The sequence below is a fragment of the Arvicanthis niloticus genome, chromosome 1 (assembly GCF_011762505.2).
Source record: "Arvicanthis niloticus isolate mArvNil1 chromosome 1, mArvNil1.pat.X, whole genome shotgun sequence".
In the NCBI taxonomy this organism is placed as follows: Eukaryota; Metazoa; Chordata; class Mammalia; order Rodentia; family Muridae; genus Arvicanthis; species Arvicanthis niloticus.
The window spans coordinates 33,683,727-33,699,563 of record NC_047658.1 but is presented as its reverse complement, the minus strand read 5'-3'; the positions used below and the strand labels follow the sequence as shown (position 1 = coordinate 33,699,563).

The window sequence follows — 15,837 nt, the reverse complement described above, 5'->3', positions numbered from 1 at the left end:
TCTATAGCAATATCAAGAATACAAGGCTTAAGACTAGTATAGCTTGATCTTGAGGTAGATAAATTCTCAGCTTCTTAAGGAATTGACACACTAGTTTCCATAGTGGATGTAGTTGTTTACACTTCCACCAGCAATCAATAAGTATTCCCATTTCCCTAAACCCTTGACAGCATCATCCATCACTTGTTTTATTAATCTTAATGACTCTTACTGTGAGAAAATAAAATATCAAAATAGTTTTAAGTTACATATTCTGATAACAAAGAATGTTGAACATTAAAAAAAAAAGTATTCTTCAGCTCTTTGTATTTTATTTTTAAAGAACTCTCTGCTTACATTTATACTCCATACATTTTGTTTGTTTTTCAAGAAAAAGTTGCCCTGTGTAGACATTGCTGTTTTGAAATTGCTCTATAGACCAGTCAGGCCTCAAATTCAGAGATCTGTCTGCTTCTGCCAGCAAGTGCTGGTATTAAAGATTTGCTACACCACTGCCTGGCCAGTCTCTATACCCCATTTTTTATTACTTCTTTTCTGGAGTCCAGTTGTTGTTTCTGTTTTTCTATACTGCCCTCACATAGTTTCATATCACATTCCTCTTCCACACTGTCCTCAAGAAGATGTCCCTGCCACCAGGCCTCCCCACTTCTTGGGGCCCCAAGTCTCTCCAGGGTTAGGCACATCTTTACTGTGGCCAGACCTGGAAGTCTTCTTCTGTATATGTGTTGGGGGCCTCACATAAGTTCTTGTATGCTACCTGGTTGGTGGCTCAGTGTCTGAGAGATATCAGGACTCTGGATTAGTTGAGACTGTTGGTCTTCCTATGGGGTTTCTCTTTTCCTCAGCTTCTTCCAGCCTTTACACAACTCAACAACAGAAGTCCCCAACTTCAGTCAAATGGTTGAGTGTTAGTATCTGAGTCTATCTCAGTCAGCTGCTTGTTGGGTGTCTCAGATGCTAGGCCTTTGTCTGTAAGCACATCATAATATTAGTAACAGTGTCAGGCCTTGGAGTCTCCACTTGAGATGGATCCCAAGTTGGGCCAAACACTAGACCACCTTTCCCTTAGTCTCTTCTCTATTTTTGTCCTTGAAGTTCTTCTAAACAGGAACATTTCTGGGTCAGAATTTTTTTTTTTATTAGATCTTTCATTTACACTTCAGATACCATCCCGTTTCCCCATTCCCCCCCCCTTAGAAAACCCCTATCCCATGCCCCCTTTTCCTTTTTGCATTTATACATTTTTTTAAGAAATGTTAATCATAGGCTTTATAAGTTTGGTATTGTTCAATCAGAGGTGTAACCCACTACCCAACCTAGATATATCAACTATCTTTGACTGGTGGAGATACATGAACATCTGCTTCCCTGTCTCCCCCCTCTATCTCTCTTTCATCACCTAGCTTCTCCTCTCCTTCTTCTTCTCCTCTTCTTACTCCTTTTCTTCCTCTCAGTACTCCTCCCACCTTAGCTCCTCCTACACATCACCCTTCCTGTTAAAAGGAAACTTTTCTCTCAAAATACAATTAGAGCATAATTATGCCTATTTGTACCAGTGAGGTACAAGATAGTCCTAATACCCAGTCCATCCTTTTGTTGACTAACCAGCACCTCTGTCATCTATCCTAACTAAAACACTTAGTTCTGAACCTGGCTTTTTCCTTGGCTTTAGGATGAATGTCAGCTGATGACCATACACTCAGATCTTTTCTCTCAAAGTAAATAGCTATAAGTTTTCAACCCCATCAGAAATCCAGAATGACTGAGTTGACTATAATTGTGGGAAGCACAAAGCATAGCTTCTAAAACTTAGCCAATTTATAGAGACCTCTGACCACCTGGACACTCGCTCTACTTCAAAACGTTGGAGCATCTGTTCTTCTCCCTTCTGGCCCAGGATCATCTGACAGACCTTAGTGCTGCAGAATTATTAAGGGCTGATTACTCTGTCTAGGCAGATATAATCCGTCGACTATTCTGCAAGTGTGTCCTTTTCTGGACAGTAATTTGTCTGTAGAAGGAAAGTGGCAATTCTTGCCTAGTGGCTGTCTCACCACAACTGGAGTAACTCCAAGGATGCTCAATTTCTTCTTAGAATTTAACATAGGAAGCTGTCCGGAGCAGACAGGTCTCTAATGAAAATGAACATTAATACTGAAATGTTTGTCATGTCAATTCTAAGGATTTCTGATGTTTTGAAAACCAGCTATCCATGTAAGGTAATCTGGACTGTTGCCTGTTAACTCCACTCAGCTATTTCTAAATAAAACATAGAGAACACCCTTATAATAAACTCCAAGTCATGAATTTGCTATAGTCCCTTAACTCACAGGCTGACCATCTCAAATCAGTTAAAAAAGTTGAAGAAGGACTGGGTCTAAGCTTTGTATTCCTAAGTGTGTTATACTGGTACAATGCCTATGAGAGTAACAATATTCATCTCACTCTTATATCACTAAGAAGCTCATGCCAATGAAAACCTTAAAATTTGTAAACAAAGTAAATTGGTGCCATTTAAGAATTTATATCTTCATCTTGATATTAATTATACAGATTTCTACTAATAGGTTATGGCTATGCAATAAACCCTAGCTAATCCTCTCTATGTTACTTCAAAATATAATAAATTTTCAGCCATTAACAAACCATGTGCAATGAAAATGAAAACCACGTTATACATTTGAACCTATTAATACAAATTACTGCTTCTCAATGGAAAGAAAGTTAGGGATAATTGGAATGTATATTCAGTGCAGGAGTGTAATTTATCACAATTTTGGTTCAATTGTGACATTGAGGGTATAAGAGAGTCTTTGATGCATCTTGTCTTCAGGTAACATGTGCTGCTAACAGTGGAACAGCATAACTACAAGCATGATCTAAAATTTCAGACAAGTATGTAAAATCTAAAGTTAAAAAAATAGGATAACTTTACAGGGAGGCATCAGATTTGGGATGGAAGATATTTTCAGTAGTTTTTTTGTCAATTGATGAGCTGTTTGCAGAGGGAAAGTAATATTTTTCAGGGAAGATTAGCATCAGAGAGTATTCATTCTCCTCTAGATTTCTGTGCATCTAAGCACATACCAACAGTGCTAAATCAGATGAGTGTGTATTAGAAAGATTATTAGTTATAAATACTGGGGATAAACATGATATATTGTATATAATGATTGTAGTTTAACACATTATATGACATATGAATACTAAGATAAATGTTTAAAAAATAATGACATCTTCATAAAAATTCTATAAGTCTCAAATAGACAACATACTCATGTGTACAATGTGCATCTCTGAATAAAAAATAATATTCATGTTTGCACAAAGAAAAGATGATTATAGTACATCTACATTTTGGATACCGGTGTTGTTTTATTTTTTATTGGTCATTTTTTAATTTTTATTTAAAATGTTATCTCCATTCCTGGTTGCCTTCTGAAACCCCCTATACCACCTTCCTCCCCTTCTTCTATGAGAGTGTTCTCCCAGCCACTGAACGTTTTCAAAAATAAACTCTTCTTCATATTTGTTTACTATTACTATAATTTGACATGCAGGGTTTAATGTGGTAAATAACTTGATGAAACTGGAAACAAGTATACTTTTATATAATTCAAGTGTAGTTATTTTAAGTTGTAATGTGTATAATATATGATCTAGTGTAAAAATTTTCCAAATATGCATAGCTCCTCAGGATGTTCGCATAGGAAGATTATGAGTGTTCATCCCTGGAGTGCATTTGCCAGCCCTTGATTCCAAGCAGCAGTCCCTAGGCACAAATGGAAGCTTTATTATAGGTAACATTAGATACATACATGCTCATATAGGCACTAATGTTTTAAATGGTGAACGGCTGTCATAGTAATAGGGTGCCTTCATAGTAGTTTTCTTCTCAGATTAATTAGAGTGATTCTATATCAATAAAATCTGTTATCAAATAAATTTCTTCCATTCCTGGAATGAATCAAAAGGAAAGCTTTGTTTCTTTGGATTTTGATTGTTTTGTATGAGGGTGCTTAAATGTATTATTGGACTAGTCAAAAGTATATCGTCATTGGGAGATAGCTCATATATCCTCTATAGGTACCACTAAGATAACACTAAGCTCAAATCATAGTCATTTGGAATCTAGCATGTTTCAGTGTTAGAAGTTGCAAGTCAATATGCATCTGATGTAATGTTCAATCAAGGTCTAAAGATTTTACATAAAAATAAAGTACTTATTGGATTAAATGTTTATTTTGTAAGATGTAAGAACTGATGTTTAGTTTTACAGTTCACTTATCAAACACCTGTGAATAAAGAAGGCAAACTTTGCAGTGTATTAATGCCTGCTATTGGTTAGTTAAATGAAGTATGAGATAAAATTCTCCACATTCGTGTTTATTCTAATAAGCTATTACTATATTCCATGTCTTTTAATTCAGTTGTCCATTACTTAATGTTCATCATTTGCCTCACCTTTGCTTTTCTACTTAAAAAAAACCTATCCAACTGATTTTCAATACAGATTCTCCAGAGACAATGAAAAATGTGATTCAGCATTGAGTAAATCACTGTAGCATGAAAATCATGTGTCAATAATTTAACACTATCTAATACTTAGATAATCTTGAGAAAAGAGTGAGCTGAAAAGGATAAAGGAGATATAGGAATAGATCAAATATTGTCTAGTCCTGTATTCCAAGACAAACTACAGCCATCTATGTCAGTCATCTGTGTCTCCTGGTAAATAGACATCCTAGCTAGGCCTGAAGTTAATTTTAATCCCCTCATTAAATGATAAGAAATGGTAAGAGATCATCACTCTAGTATTCACCTGCTCTGACAATTTATTGTAGGAAAATTTGTAATTACTGAGAATAGCACTTTAAAAGGTGTCCTGGCCAGCAGGGAATCTGGGGAGGTCACTTGAAAGAGAAGATGGGGGGCAGGCGAACACAAAGAAGATGGCTTGTCTATAGGCTGATCAAACAGTAATTTCTACTTTTTCACACTCAGGTTATATACACAAAATCAGGATGTTGGAAAGGGGATGACACAGGAGTGTAGGTGTTCAGGGGGAGTTCAGATATCTTCCAGAACAGTGTGTCAGCTGAGTGAAGGTTCAGAGGACAGGCCACTATGACTCTACCTATGATTCATTTGTCCTAATCTAAGTTGGTACTATTTACCCAAGGTTGCTTATTTACAAGGTCTATGAGTAGTCTGGCAACTGTCTATCAAAGCTGTTTGTTTACAATAGCTTCTAGCCATCTGTTCTAGTGTTTTTCCACAGAGACCGAAGATTTTGTGCTAGCAGGTATGCATGTTAGGCCTGCCACTGTCTTCGGGTCTATGGCTGATTCTAGGCCTTTAGTGTATAGTCAGAGATGCCCCTGACAAAGAGGCTAGAACACACAGAGAAAGGATGAGTATTGGAGCTTGTCTCTGTCATGTAATCTATAAGAAATTCATCACCCTTGCTCTATAATGATTTTCTGGGAAGCCTTTTTCTGAGCACATACAGCGTTGAAAGTAGCAAACTAAAATTACTCTAAGTTTTCCCAATAAACTTGCCAATTACCTTGGAAGTTTTCTTCTTTTCCTTCTTTTATTTATTACGCTATTTATTTACCTTTCAAATTTTATCATCGTCCCCAATTTTCCTTTCAAAAATCCTTTATCCTCTCTTCCCTCCCACTGCCTCTATGAGACTGCTTCTCATCCATTAGACAATTCCTTCCTCAGCTCCGGAGCATTCCCCTACCCAACATCCTCGAGCCTCTACAGGACTGAAGCACTCACATCCCAGTGATTCCTGAAAAAAAAAAAAACAATCTTCTGCTACTTATCCATCTGAAACCATGATTCTCCAAAGTGTACCATTTCTTGGTAATTCAGTACCAGGGTGTTTTTGGCGGTCTGCTTGTTTGATATTGTTGTTTTTCCTATGGAATTACAAATCTCTTTTGCTCTTACAGGCCTTGCCCTAAGTGATCTATTCTTGTCCATGCACTCAATCCAATGTCTAGATGCATGCAACCGTATAGATGGTGAGGGGTTGATGGCGATTTCACCTATATGTGGTAAAAATTAATTTTCTAATTTTTCCTTGGTTTATGAGATCTTGATACAGTTTTCATCTTTCTCTCTCCTAAATTATAAAACACTATTCTTTGGTCATTTTCATATACATTGTTTGTTTACATTTAATTATTATTACATGCATATGTCTGTATAAGTGTACAAGTTTGTTTTTAAAAACCATTAATATAACCTTTCACTTTGAATAATATTATGTATGTAAGATTTTAGTGCTGATCATTTTCTGATGGATAACCAATTGGTTGTTTTCTTTCCAGAAAACTGTATCTCTTTCTTTAAGCATTATTTAAGTTCTTGAAATATTTTGAAAATCAACTTGGATAGTATAATTACTAGCATATCTAGAAGACATAATTATACAAAAAGTCCTCATATCATAGATTTTATTATCTTTTATGTCTCACTTCCAAAATGCTCCCTGAGATTTAAGTGCAAAAGTTGTTTTTCCTAATGATCTTTTGATAATGTTCCACTCTTACTCTGTGTTTTGACTTGTTATGGTTTTCTGCATATATTTATTAGATTATCTGTGTGCATTCTAAGAAACATTTTGCAGAACAAATATGGAATTTCCATTTGAAGAATATGTGGATATCTAAACAATCATATTTATTTATAATATTTTTTAAGTAGAAAGTTGATATTCTCGTGGTATTTTGCTTGTTTTGTTCTTATATATTTACTCTTATATTTTAAAATAAATTCTCATTTCCCTCTCCATTTAATTCATCATATCACATGAAAACTAGTATGCTCTGCCCTATTACTGTTTCTATTCTTCACTCAGATAACTGCCCCTTTTAAATTTTTTGTTCTTTCAGTTACTCTTGTTTAGGTGTGCTGAAATAAATGGTTGGACCTAGGAGCCTCCAATGAGACAAACTATTTGGCCTCTGTCACAGATGGTTTAGATTATCAAACTCACTGTAAACTTTCCTAGTTTTGTCTGTGTATTTTAAAAACATTACTTTCTACTACTGTTCATATTTTATACTTAATTTTTTTCATCATAATTTCTCCCACTGAGACATAGTTAGGTTGTTTCCATTTCCTGTGTATTGTGAATATATGACTAGTAAACATACTCAAGTATGTAACCAAGTTCACTACATTTGAACATATAACAAGGAGTGATTGTAACTGTAGCATATGGTATTTATCTTTAGCTTTTTTATATCTCTGGCTATTATTTCTAACTATATTGATCAACATTTCTACCACAACAGTGAGTATTTCTTTTTCTCACTTATGCCAAAGCATTTGCTGTCAGTTTTTGTTCATGTTTCTTAATTATTCCTGAGATGATATGAAAATTCAAACTTCTGTGGAATTAAATTTCTAGGTGAAATTATTCTCACAGCAGACTATCACAGCAAAAATTTGAATGAGTAGTTGTTTATAACCAAGAGAAATGCAGATCACAACGTATGAATTTCTTAATAGTAACACAAGATGAATCTTTTGACAGATTATACCAGGTCATACCATGAGTATATGAACAATCCACCAATGTGGTGGAACCTAGGTGCCACATTTTTAACTGAGGTTTGACTCTGTGAAGTAGAATGAATTATTGATCACTAGAAATCTATTAGCCATGGAATTTGGAATTAGGTGTGGTTAAAGTATAACAACATCTTCAATTAGCATGAACTAAAATAGCTATTAAATGAGTTTTAGTTCTGTGTTCCTGTGGTTTAAATGGCTCAACTAATGTTTCAAGGAAAGCTATTATAAAATAAAATTGTTGGCATTGAGCTATGTGTGCCTGGATACAAGGACCCCACACAAAAGTACAAAGAGTTTAAAGGGCCCAAAAAAGAATACTGTTGTTAATTTAAATAATGTAGTTTTTTGTATCACATGTAAATATTGAAATTCAACTCTTCCTTCTGACCACATCACAGGACAAATACGGTCATAATGGCTATACCCTGTTGAATGGACAGTTATCAGATTACATGTAGACTAAGATATAGAGCAAGAAAATAGGCCATTGTACCCTGAATTGTTCCTCTTTCTTTCCCCACCTCTTTGTAGATAGGTCATAATATATTCATGAACAGATATTGTAGGAAGAAGACAAATTTAAAACTCAGATATAAAAGAGAATGTGTTCACGCAATGTCCTAATAATCTCTGACTTGTTTCTTTTGTGTTAGAACATGAGAATATACAGTACTATCTGTAAGTAGACAGAATATTCTTAAAAAGAGAAAATAAAGGAGAATATATATGTCTGCTTTCATTTGCTAGCATATGGAATCTAATAACTTTTGCAGTTTTCCAAGCAATGGGTGTCCACAAGTATTTCCAGGAGAGTTTATTTAACTTCTCTGTAAAAATTGCTACGTCTTTCATCATTATTTCTTAGACATATGTGCATCTGATATGCTTCTCACATGACTTAGAAACTTGTATAGAAATATAAAAAAATCAGAAAGAGTAAAGGTGGATTTCTGTGTCATGTTTATCTCTGTTCAAAGGCATGGCCCAAAAGGAAAAAAACTTTGGTTGATATTTATACTGAACATAAAGTGGCATGATACCTATGATCCAGCAGTCGCCACTGAATAAACTGCAAATTTACTGTGCAGATAAACCTGCAGGATCAACTTTATAAAGAAATGAGTACCTTTAATGTATATACCAAACTGTTTAATTCTGATTGACCTCAGAATAAAGCTACATCTACATTTCCTCCCACTTTAGTTTTACACAGATATTTTAAAATGTCCTCTGTAAATGTTGTTTTATTTTTTTAGTAAGAATGTCCTACTACTATATAATATTATGAAGCTTAACAATGTACCATGCAAAGATTAAAGGTATTATGACTCTTATTTTTCTAATCTACAAAAATGCAAAAAAATATTTATAACTTACAAAATTCATTATATCCTCTATGTGCTTATTAAATTCACTAAAATGTAAAATCACATTTACATCACTCTATGTTTAACGTAAAGATTACCTTTTGTGTGCATATATATTATGTGGGAGTTTAATACACATAGAGTAACACAAGTAATTTTATTATGTATTTCCTTTATTTCATATATGAATACTCTAGTTTGTTTATATCAGTGTTACTATACCATTGCAGTTCATCTCATGCCCATTGCACATACTGATCAACTCATCACCTCTACATACACAGTGGTTTCTGTATGGATTTATGGGTCTGTCTGTCTCTGTCTCTGTCTCTGTCTCTGTCTCTGTCTCTGTCTCTCTGTCTCTCTGTCTCTCTGTCTCTCTGTCTCTCTCTCTCTCTGTGTGTGTGTGTGTGTGTGTGTGTGTGTGTGTGTGTGTGTATACTATATAGTAATAGTCCCTGATTAGTAATATCTCTTGGGATAAATTCCTAAAAAAAAATTTATTCCCCTTTCCTTAATAGAAAAAAAATGTGTCTGTTCTTTTTTATTTATGTGTGAGGACTTTAGGAACTTTCTCCCTCTAGTTTCATATGCTGATGATAATGGTGGATTTCTGATTATTCTTAGCTCTCAATAAATGACAGAACTTGAGCAGTAATATATTTCTACCATTTCTGTGCATCTCAAATCTATCTTCATGTCACCTTATGAAAAGGGTCGAGCATGTTAGCCAAGGAAGACCAGAAATGTGAGCTCATCAGAGTACCTATGGGTGTGTCACACTTCATGCTATATAATGACTTTTTGGTGGAGTATTTGGTGGGTCACAAAATACACAGTACAGTTAATAGCCCATTGCCTATGTTTTATAAGTTAGCACAATAAACTCATTTGTTATCCAGAGAGAACAAGAAATTTTTCATAGTGTATTTTGCAAATGTTAAGTAGAGAGTCAGATATGCTTTATTTCTCTTCTACTGTAAAATTGTTTTAGAATTATTTCTTATAGTTTTGGGGATTTTAATATAATTATTTTTCTTATAATTTTCTTTCTTCTATCCCTCCCACATAGTTCATTGGATCTCTTTAAAGATCATTCCACTTTCATTAATTGTTGTTATATACAGATGAAAATGTATACATAATTTCAGTTTGAGACATAATTAAATGTGATCAGTATATGTTCTTAGTTGTGAATGTGTGCTTTTAGTCATGACCATTAAGAGTTAGAAAACAAACTGGATTGTTATTTCTTATAGCACTGATCTGATATTTCTTTAGGTGTCTGAAATACTGTACTGAATATGGAGTATCTAAGGGATACTAGATACACATTAATATGTGGATTGTAGTGATGTTATGTTCATCTTTCTAGGCACATAAGTTTTGAATATTTTATGTGTGCAGATTGTGTATGTTATACCAAAGACAGTTTGCAAACTGCCATTGTCCTATTCTGCTGGATAATATATTTTGGCAGGCATTATACAATATTGTTTAAGTCTGGGGATAATGGTATGTTTTGTGAATTCATCAGTCAGAATTAGACAGACCACTGTAAATTCTCTGAATTTTAACCTGTGCAGTAAGGTTACATTTAAAATTTGTTCATGGGTATAAAAACAGTTAGATATTATACTGTTTAACAGAGTTAGGAGGTAGAATTTTCCACAACAGTTCATAACATGAGCTCACATGTGAAATAATGTAGGTTTACTTTATTGGGCATAAAATATCTCACATTCTGTGATATATGAAATATTACACAGCAGTCATGTAGTAAAAATTGAGATGGGAGCACTATGTCACTAATACAAAAAAAAAGAAAACAACACAAACAAACAAAAACAAAGAAAGCATTCACAACAAAAGTTGAAGGAATGGAAGAAAATGAGGGATATACCACTAAGAAGGTTGTGTTGGAAAGGACCTGAATTATCAGAATCACAACATGATGAGGGAGTATGTACAGGAAATATAATAATCCTTACTATTAGCATGTATTATACTTTTACTAATAATTGAATAACTGTATTCTATCATTATTTTGGGGAGCATATTACTTCAAACCATAATAAATTTTCAGCAATTAGTGCAATAATAATAATAATAATGTGCAATGCGAAATTAAAATTATGGTATGCATTTGAACCTGTAAATACAAATTACTATCTCACAAATAAAAGAAAGTTGGGATTATTGGAAAGTATATAAAGTTCAGGACTATACTTTGTCAAAAGACTGGTTCACTTGTGATATCAAGGGTGTAAAGGAGTCTTTGGTGCTTCTTGATTTCAGTTATACATATGCTGCTCACAGAGGAACAGCATAAACACAGCAGAATTCATAAAATTTCAGACAAATATGGAAAATATAAGTTAAAAATGAGGATAACTTTAGATGGCAGGCATCAAACTTGGGGTGGAAGAAACATTCAGTAGCTTTTGTCAACGAATGAAGTGTTTGCAGAGGGAAATTAGTTTTTTTCAGGGAAGATTAGCATCAGAGGTTGCTTATGGTCCGGTAGATCTCTGTTTCTGAGCTCATATCAACAGTGCTAAATCGGCTGTGTGTTTTAAAAAGAGATCAAATTAAGTGGCAATGGATTATTAGTTATAGATATTGTAGGTAATCCTAATGAATTATATGTAATGGTTGAATTTTTAACACACTATATGATATATAAATATTAATGAAACATTTGCAAAATAATATCATTTTAATAACAATTCTATACGTTTTCAAATATAAAACATATTAATATACACAACGTGTATCTCTGCATAGAAACACACATATATGCACACACTAGAAAAGATTATTGTATATTTAGATTTTGGATATTTTTATTCTAATACAAAATCCTTTTCATATTTGTTTAGCAATACTATAATTTAACACACGGTGTATTATATGTAAATACTTGATGAACCTGGACACGAGTCTGCCTTTTGATAATTCAAGTGCATAAATAGTACTGTGAATAAATATAGGAAGCAGTGTGATAAATTTCCAAATAAGCATAGCTCCTGAGGATATTGTCACAGGAAGATTAAAACAGTTCAGCTCTGGAGTGCACTTGACAGGCTTTGATTACAAGCAGCAGTCCCTAGACACAAGTTGAAGCTTTATTAGCGGATCCATTAGGGACATACAGGATCGAAGGCACAGGCATTAATTGACAGTGTTATCTAGTTTTAATTAGAGTCAGAAACCAAAGAATAAATACATAATATTGTGGTCTTTCTCCTATTTCATCTTCATTTTTATTCCTGACGCAACAGGCAGGGAAGGGGGGTGGGGGAAGATGGAGGAGCTTTGGTGAAAAAATCTCCATGGTAACAACAGGCTTTTGCCTTCTTATAATTTTGAATTCTCTCTCCTGATTGGTGCAAATCCTTTCTTCTATTTTCCTACGTATAATCAGCCAGTCAGAGACATCCACAGCTAAAGAAATCTATTCACATAAAAATTTTTCCAGTAACGTTACTGGTTGTTGTCTAGCTCTAAGCTAGTACCAGGATCTGGCTGGGGATTGATGACAAGCTGTTTATTTGGAGAAGGAGTGCTCTGGAAACCTGTAGATGAAAATGAAAAGAAAACGTCAGCGTGGTCAGGTAACTTGCTGTGATTATTCACATTTCTGCTCTACATAAAACTGTTCTTGTTTGCTATGCAATATATTTGCTATTGCTTCATTTTTAAGATCTATCATTCAGGACTCAGCCTTGGAATTCTGCTTCATCTGCAAAGATGGTGTATTATGTCAGTTTTCGGGATCTGACAGAGATAGGAGACCTGTTGCTCCTTAATTTGCTTTGGGGCATCGGATCTGTAAAGGATTTTTATATCAGGACAGCAGGTCTGTTTTGGCACAATGAGACTTTCTGGAACATTCACTGGCATCACCTTACCTAGTTTGCCAATAGCCCCGGAGAATACTAAAACCCAAACACTGCAATTCTCTTTGTTATCATCTTGCTACTATCAAACGTATCAGATGTTTTACATTACATTTCAACCCAAATTCTAATGTCAGGTTTATGTTGTTACTGTTGGAGACAAGCATTGTTCTATGTTCATACGTACATATATGCATACATCTTTCTTTAAGGACAGTAAAATCAAAGATACTGCATATACTGTAATGAAAAGCTTAACATAAAAAATTATTTTCTCTTTCTGTGTTTTTGACTTTTAATCTCAACATACTAAGGTTTTCAGCCACCACCTACTGTACATGAATTATACTGTGTATGTTAGTTTACTTGTATTGCTTTGTCATAATCACTACTTACTATCACTGAACATTTTATGGTTTGTTTATTAGATATCATCCTGTGAATCTTGTGTGTTCTGTGGTAATATAAAATTCAAGTTTCTTTCTTGTGCATAATCTAAGAGCCTCTGTTACATTTAATTTTATCTAAATATTGATATGTGGACAATTAATCACAGCTAATCAGTTAAATCTATCATGTTATATTACCTTGATTATATTTAATATTGGTATCTCATTAGTTTTGAACTTATTTACATTTGTTTAGAACATGACATGTTCTTATCAAAAGTCTTTACCAATTTATCACTTCTACTGTTCTGGCAACTCTATAGTTAACTATGGGGTTTTGGCTCTATAATTTGTCTTTTTGTTCTGTCCAAAATCTGTATTCCTTTTGCTTTTATGTACCAAACATAATGCTAAATTTTGAGGATTTATCAGGTTGTGAGGCTCATTCAAAAATTATATATGCACATTATTGCTTAGGCCGTAGTGTTGTAAATTGTAAAAGGCCTTGTTAGTAATCTGGTGACTTCATAGTACTATTCTTCTCAGATTCCTTGGAGGAATATTTCTAAATAAATAAAATCTATTATCAAATTCTTGATACCATTTCTGGTCTGAAAGAAAAGAAATTTCTGTTTCTTAGGATTCTGATGGTTTTGAATAAGGGGTTTGGAAATATTAATATTAATATTAAACTAGTCAAAATATATCTTCATTGGGAGATAGCTCATGTGTCCTCCATAGATACCACTAAGACGCCACTGAGCTTAAATCCTTGTCATTTGGAATCTAGCATATTTATTTCACAGTCAGATATGAAAAATCAATGTGTATTTCTCATCAAGTTCAATAAATGTAGGAGTGTTTGATAGGAATTAAGTACTTATTGGCTCAAATTTCTATACTTTGCATGTTAGAAGTGATGCTTTTTTCTATGGTTCACATATACACCCCCTCTCCTGGATCTGAGGCCTGGATCAGACCTCTGCCCGGTCTGCTGTTGTGAATATACAAATACTTGTGAATAAAGAAGTCATATGCTCCAATGAAGAATTATCTGGTACTGTTTGGTTAAATGTAATAGCAGGTGAAATCCCCTATATTTGTGTTTATGCTCATATGATATTACTATATAACATGTCTATTAATTTAAGGGTCCCTTTCTTAATTTTTACCATTTTCCTCACCTTTGCTTTTCTACTAAAAATAAAATCCAACAGATTTTCAATAAGTGCTTCAGCATTTAGTAAATTACTGTAGTGTGAAAATCATGTGTCATTTATTTAACACTCTGTGATGCTTAGTGAATCTTGAGAAAAGAGGAAGCTGAAAAGGAAAGAAGAGATATAGGAATAGATCAAGTATTGTCTAGTCTTCTATTTCTAGTCAAACAGCAGCCATTTTATCAGTCATCTGTGTGACCAGGTAAATAGATAGCTTAGCATGGCTTGAAGTTTGTTTACATGCCCTCATTAAATGAAAAAAAGTAGAAGACCCTCATTCTAGTATCCACATGCTCAGAAAATTTATTGTAGGGAAATCTGCACTTACAGAATGTAGCATTTTAAGAATCTAGAAAATGCAGGTCAAGGGCCAGTATTGGAGTTTGGCACTGTCATTTAATTTATAAGAAAGTCATCATCCTTGCTGGGTAATGATTTCCTGGGCAGCCTTTTTCTGAGCACACACAATAAATTAAGTTTTCCCAATAAATTCACCAGTTACCTAGGGTAAATCTTGAAGGATTGCTCTTTTTTCACTTTTTTGTTTTATTAATTTACCTTTCAAATGTTATCCCTCTTCCCAGTTTACCCTCCACAAACTCCTTATCCCATCCCCTCTCACTCCTTTTATGAGTTTGTTCCCCCATCCATCTGCCCACTCCTTCTTCAGCTCCATAGCATTCCCATACCCTGGGTCCTTGAGCCCCTACAGGATGGAGGTGCACCCCTCCCAGTGATGCCCAATAAGACTATCTTATGATACATATTTAGTTGAAACCATGTGTCCTTCGATGTGGATTCTTCGTTTGGTGGTTAACTCCCTGGAAGCAATAGGGTGTCTGGTTTTTAAAAATGTTCCTCCTATGGAATTGCATGGGGGGGGGAACCCATTCAGCTCCTTCAGTCCTTGCCCTAATGTCTTATTGCTTTCGATGTTTTCATTCCAATGTCTGACTCCATGCATCCCAATAGATGGGCAAGGAGTAGACATTGATTTCACCACTATGACTTGGAAACGAGTTTTCTATTTTTTTGTGTGAGATCATTATACAGTTTTATATCCCCTTTCTCTCCCCTACCCTCTAATATACTATTATGTGTTCCTTTTCATATGCATTGCTTATTGTCATTTAATTAATATTACATGCATAAATCTGAAAACATGTACAAGTCTATTTTTAAACTACATAAATACAACCCCTTTTATTTGTATAATCATATATATATATATTAGATATAGAAATAGAAGACTAGACAATATTTGATTTATTCCTATATCTCTTCTTTCATTCTCAGCTCCCTCTTTTCTGTTTCATGTTTATTAATTTCTCAAGGCATGGACCAAAGACAAAAAAAGTTA

General features: G+C 34.2%; 1 protein-coding gene across 2 annotated transcripts in view; it reads left to right on the top strand.

Annotated features, from left to right (window-relative positions):
* The window catches only part of LOC143442514 (uncharacterized), an 83,156-nt gene that overhangs the window by 41,531 nt on the left and 25,788 nt on the right, over positions 1-15,837 (top strand). Inside the window, exon 1 of one of the 2 annotated variants that reach the window (XM_076935207.1) lies at positions 12,430-12,583. The exons of the other annotated variant lie outside the window; for it this stretch is intronic. Within the exon in view, the coding sequence (XP_076791322.1) occupies positions 12,551-12,583 (33 nt within the window). The 5' untranslated portion in view covers positions 12,430-12,550. Of the gene's footprint in view, positions 1-12,429; positions 12,584-15,837 lie in introns of those variants that run through there. 2 annotated transcript variants of the gene reach the window in all.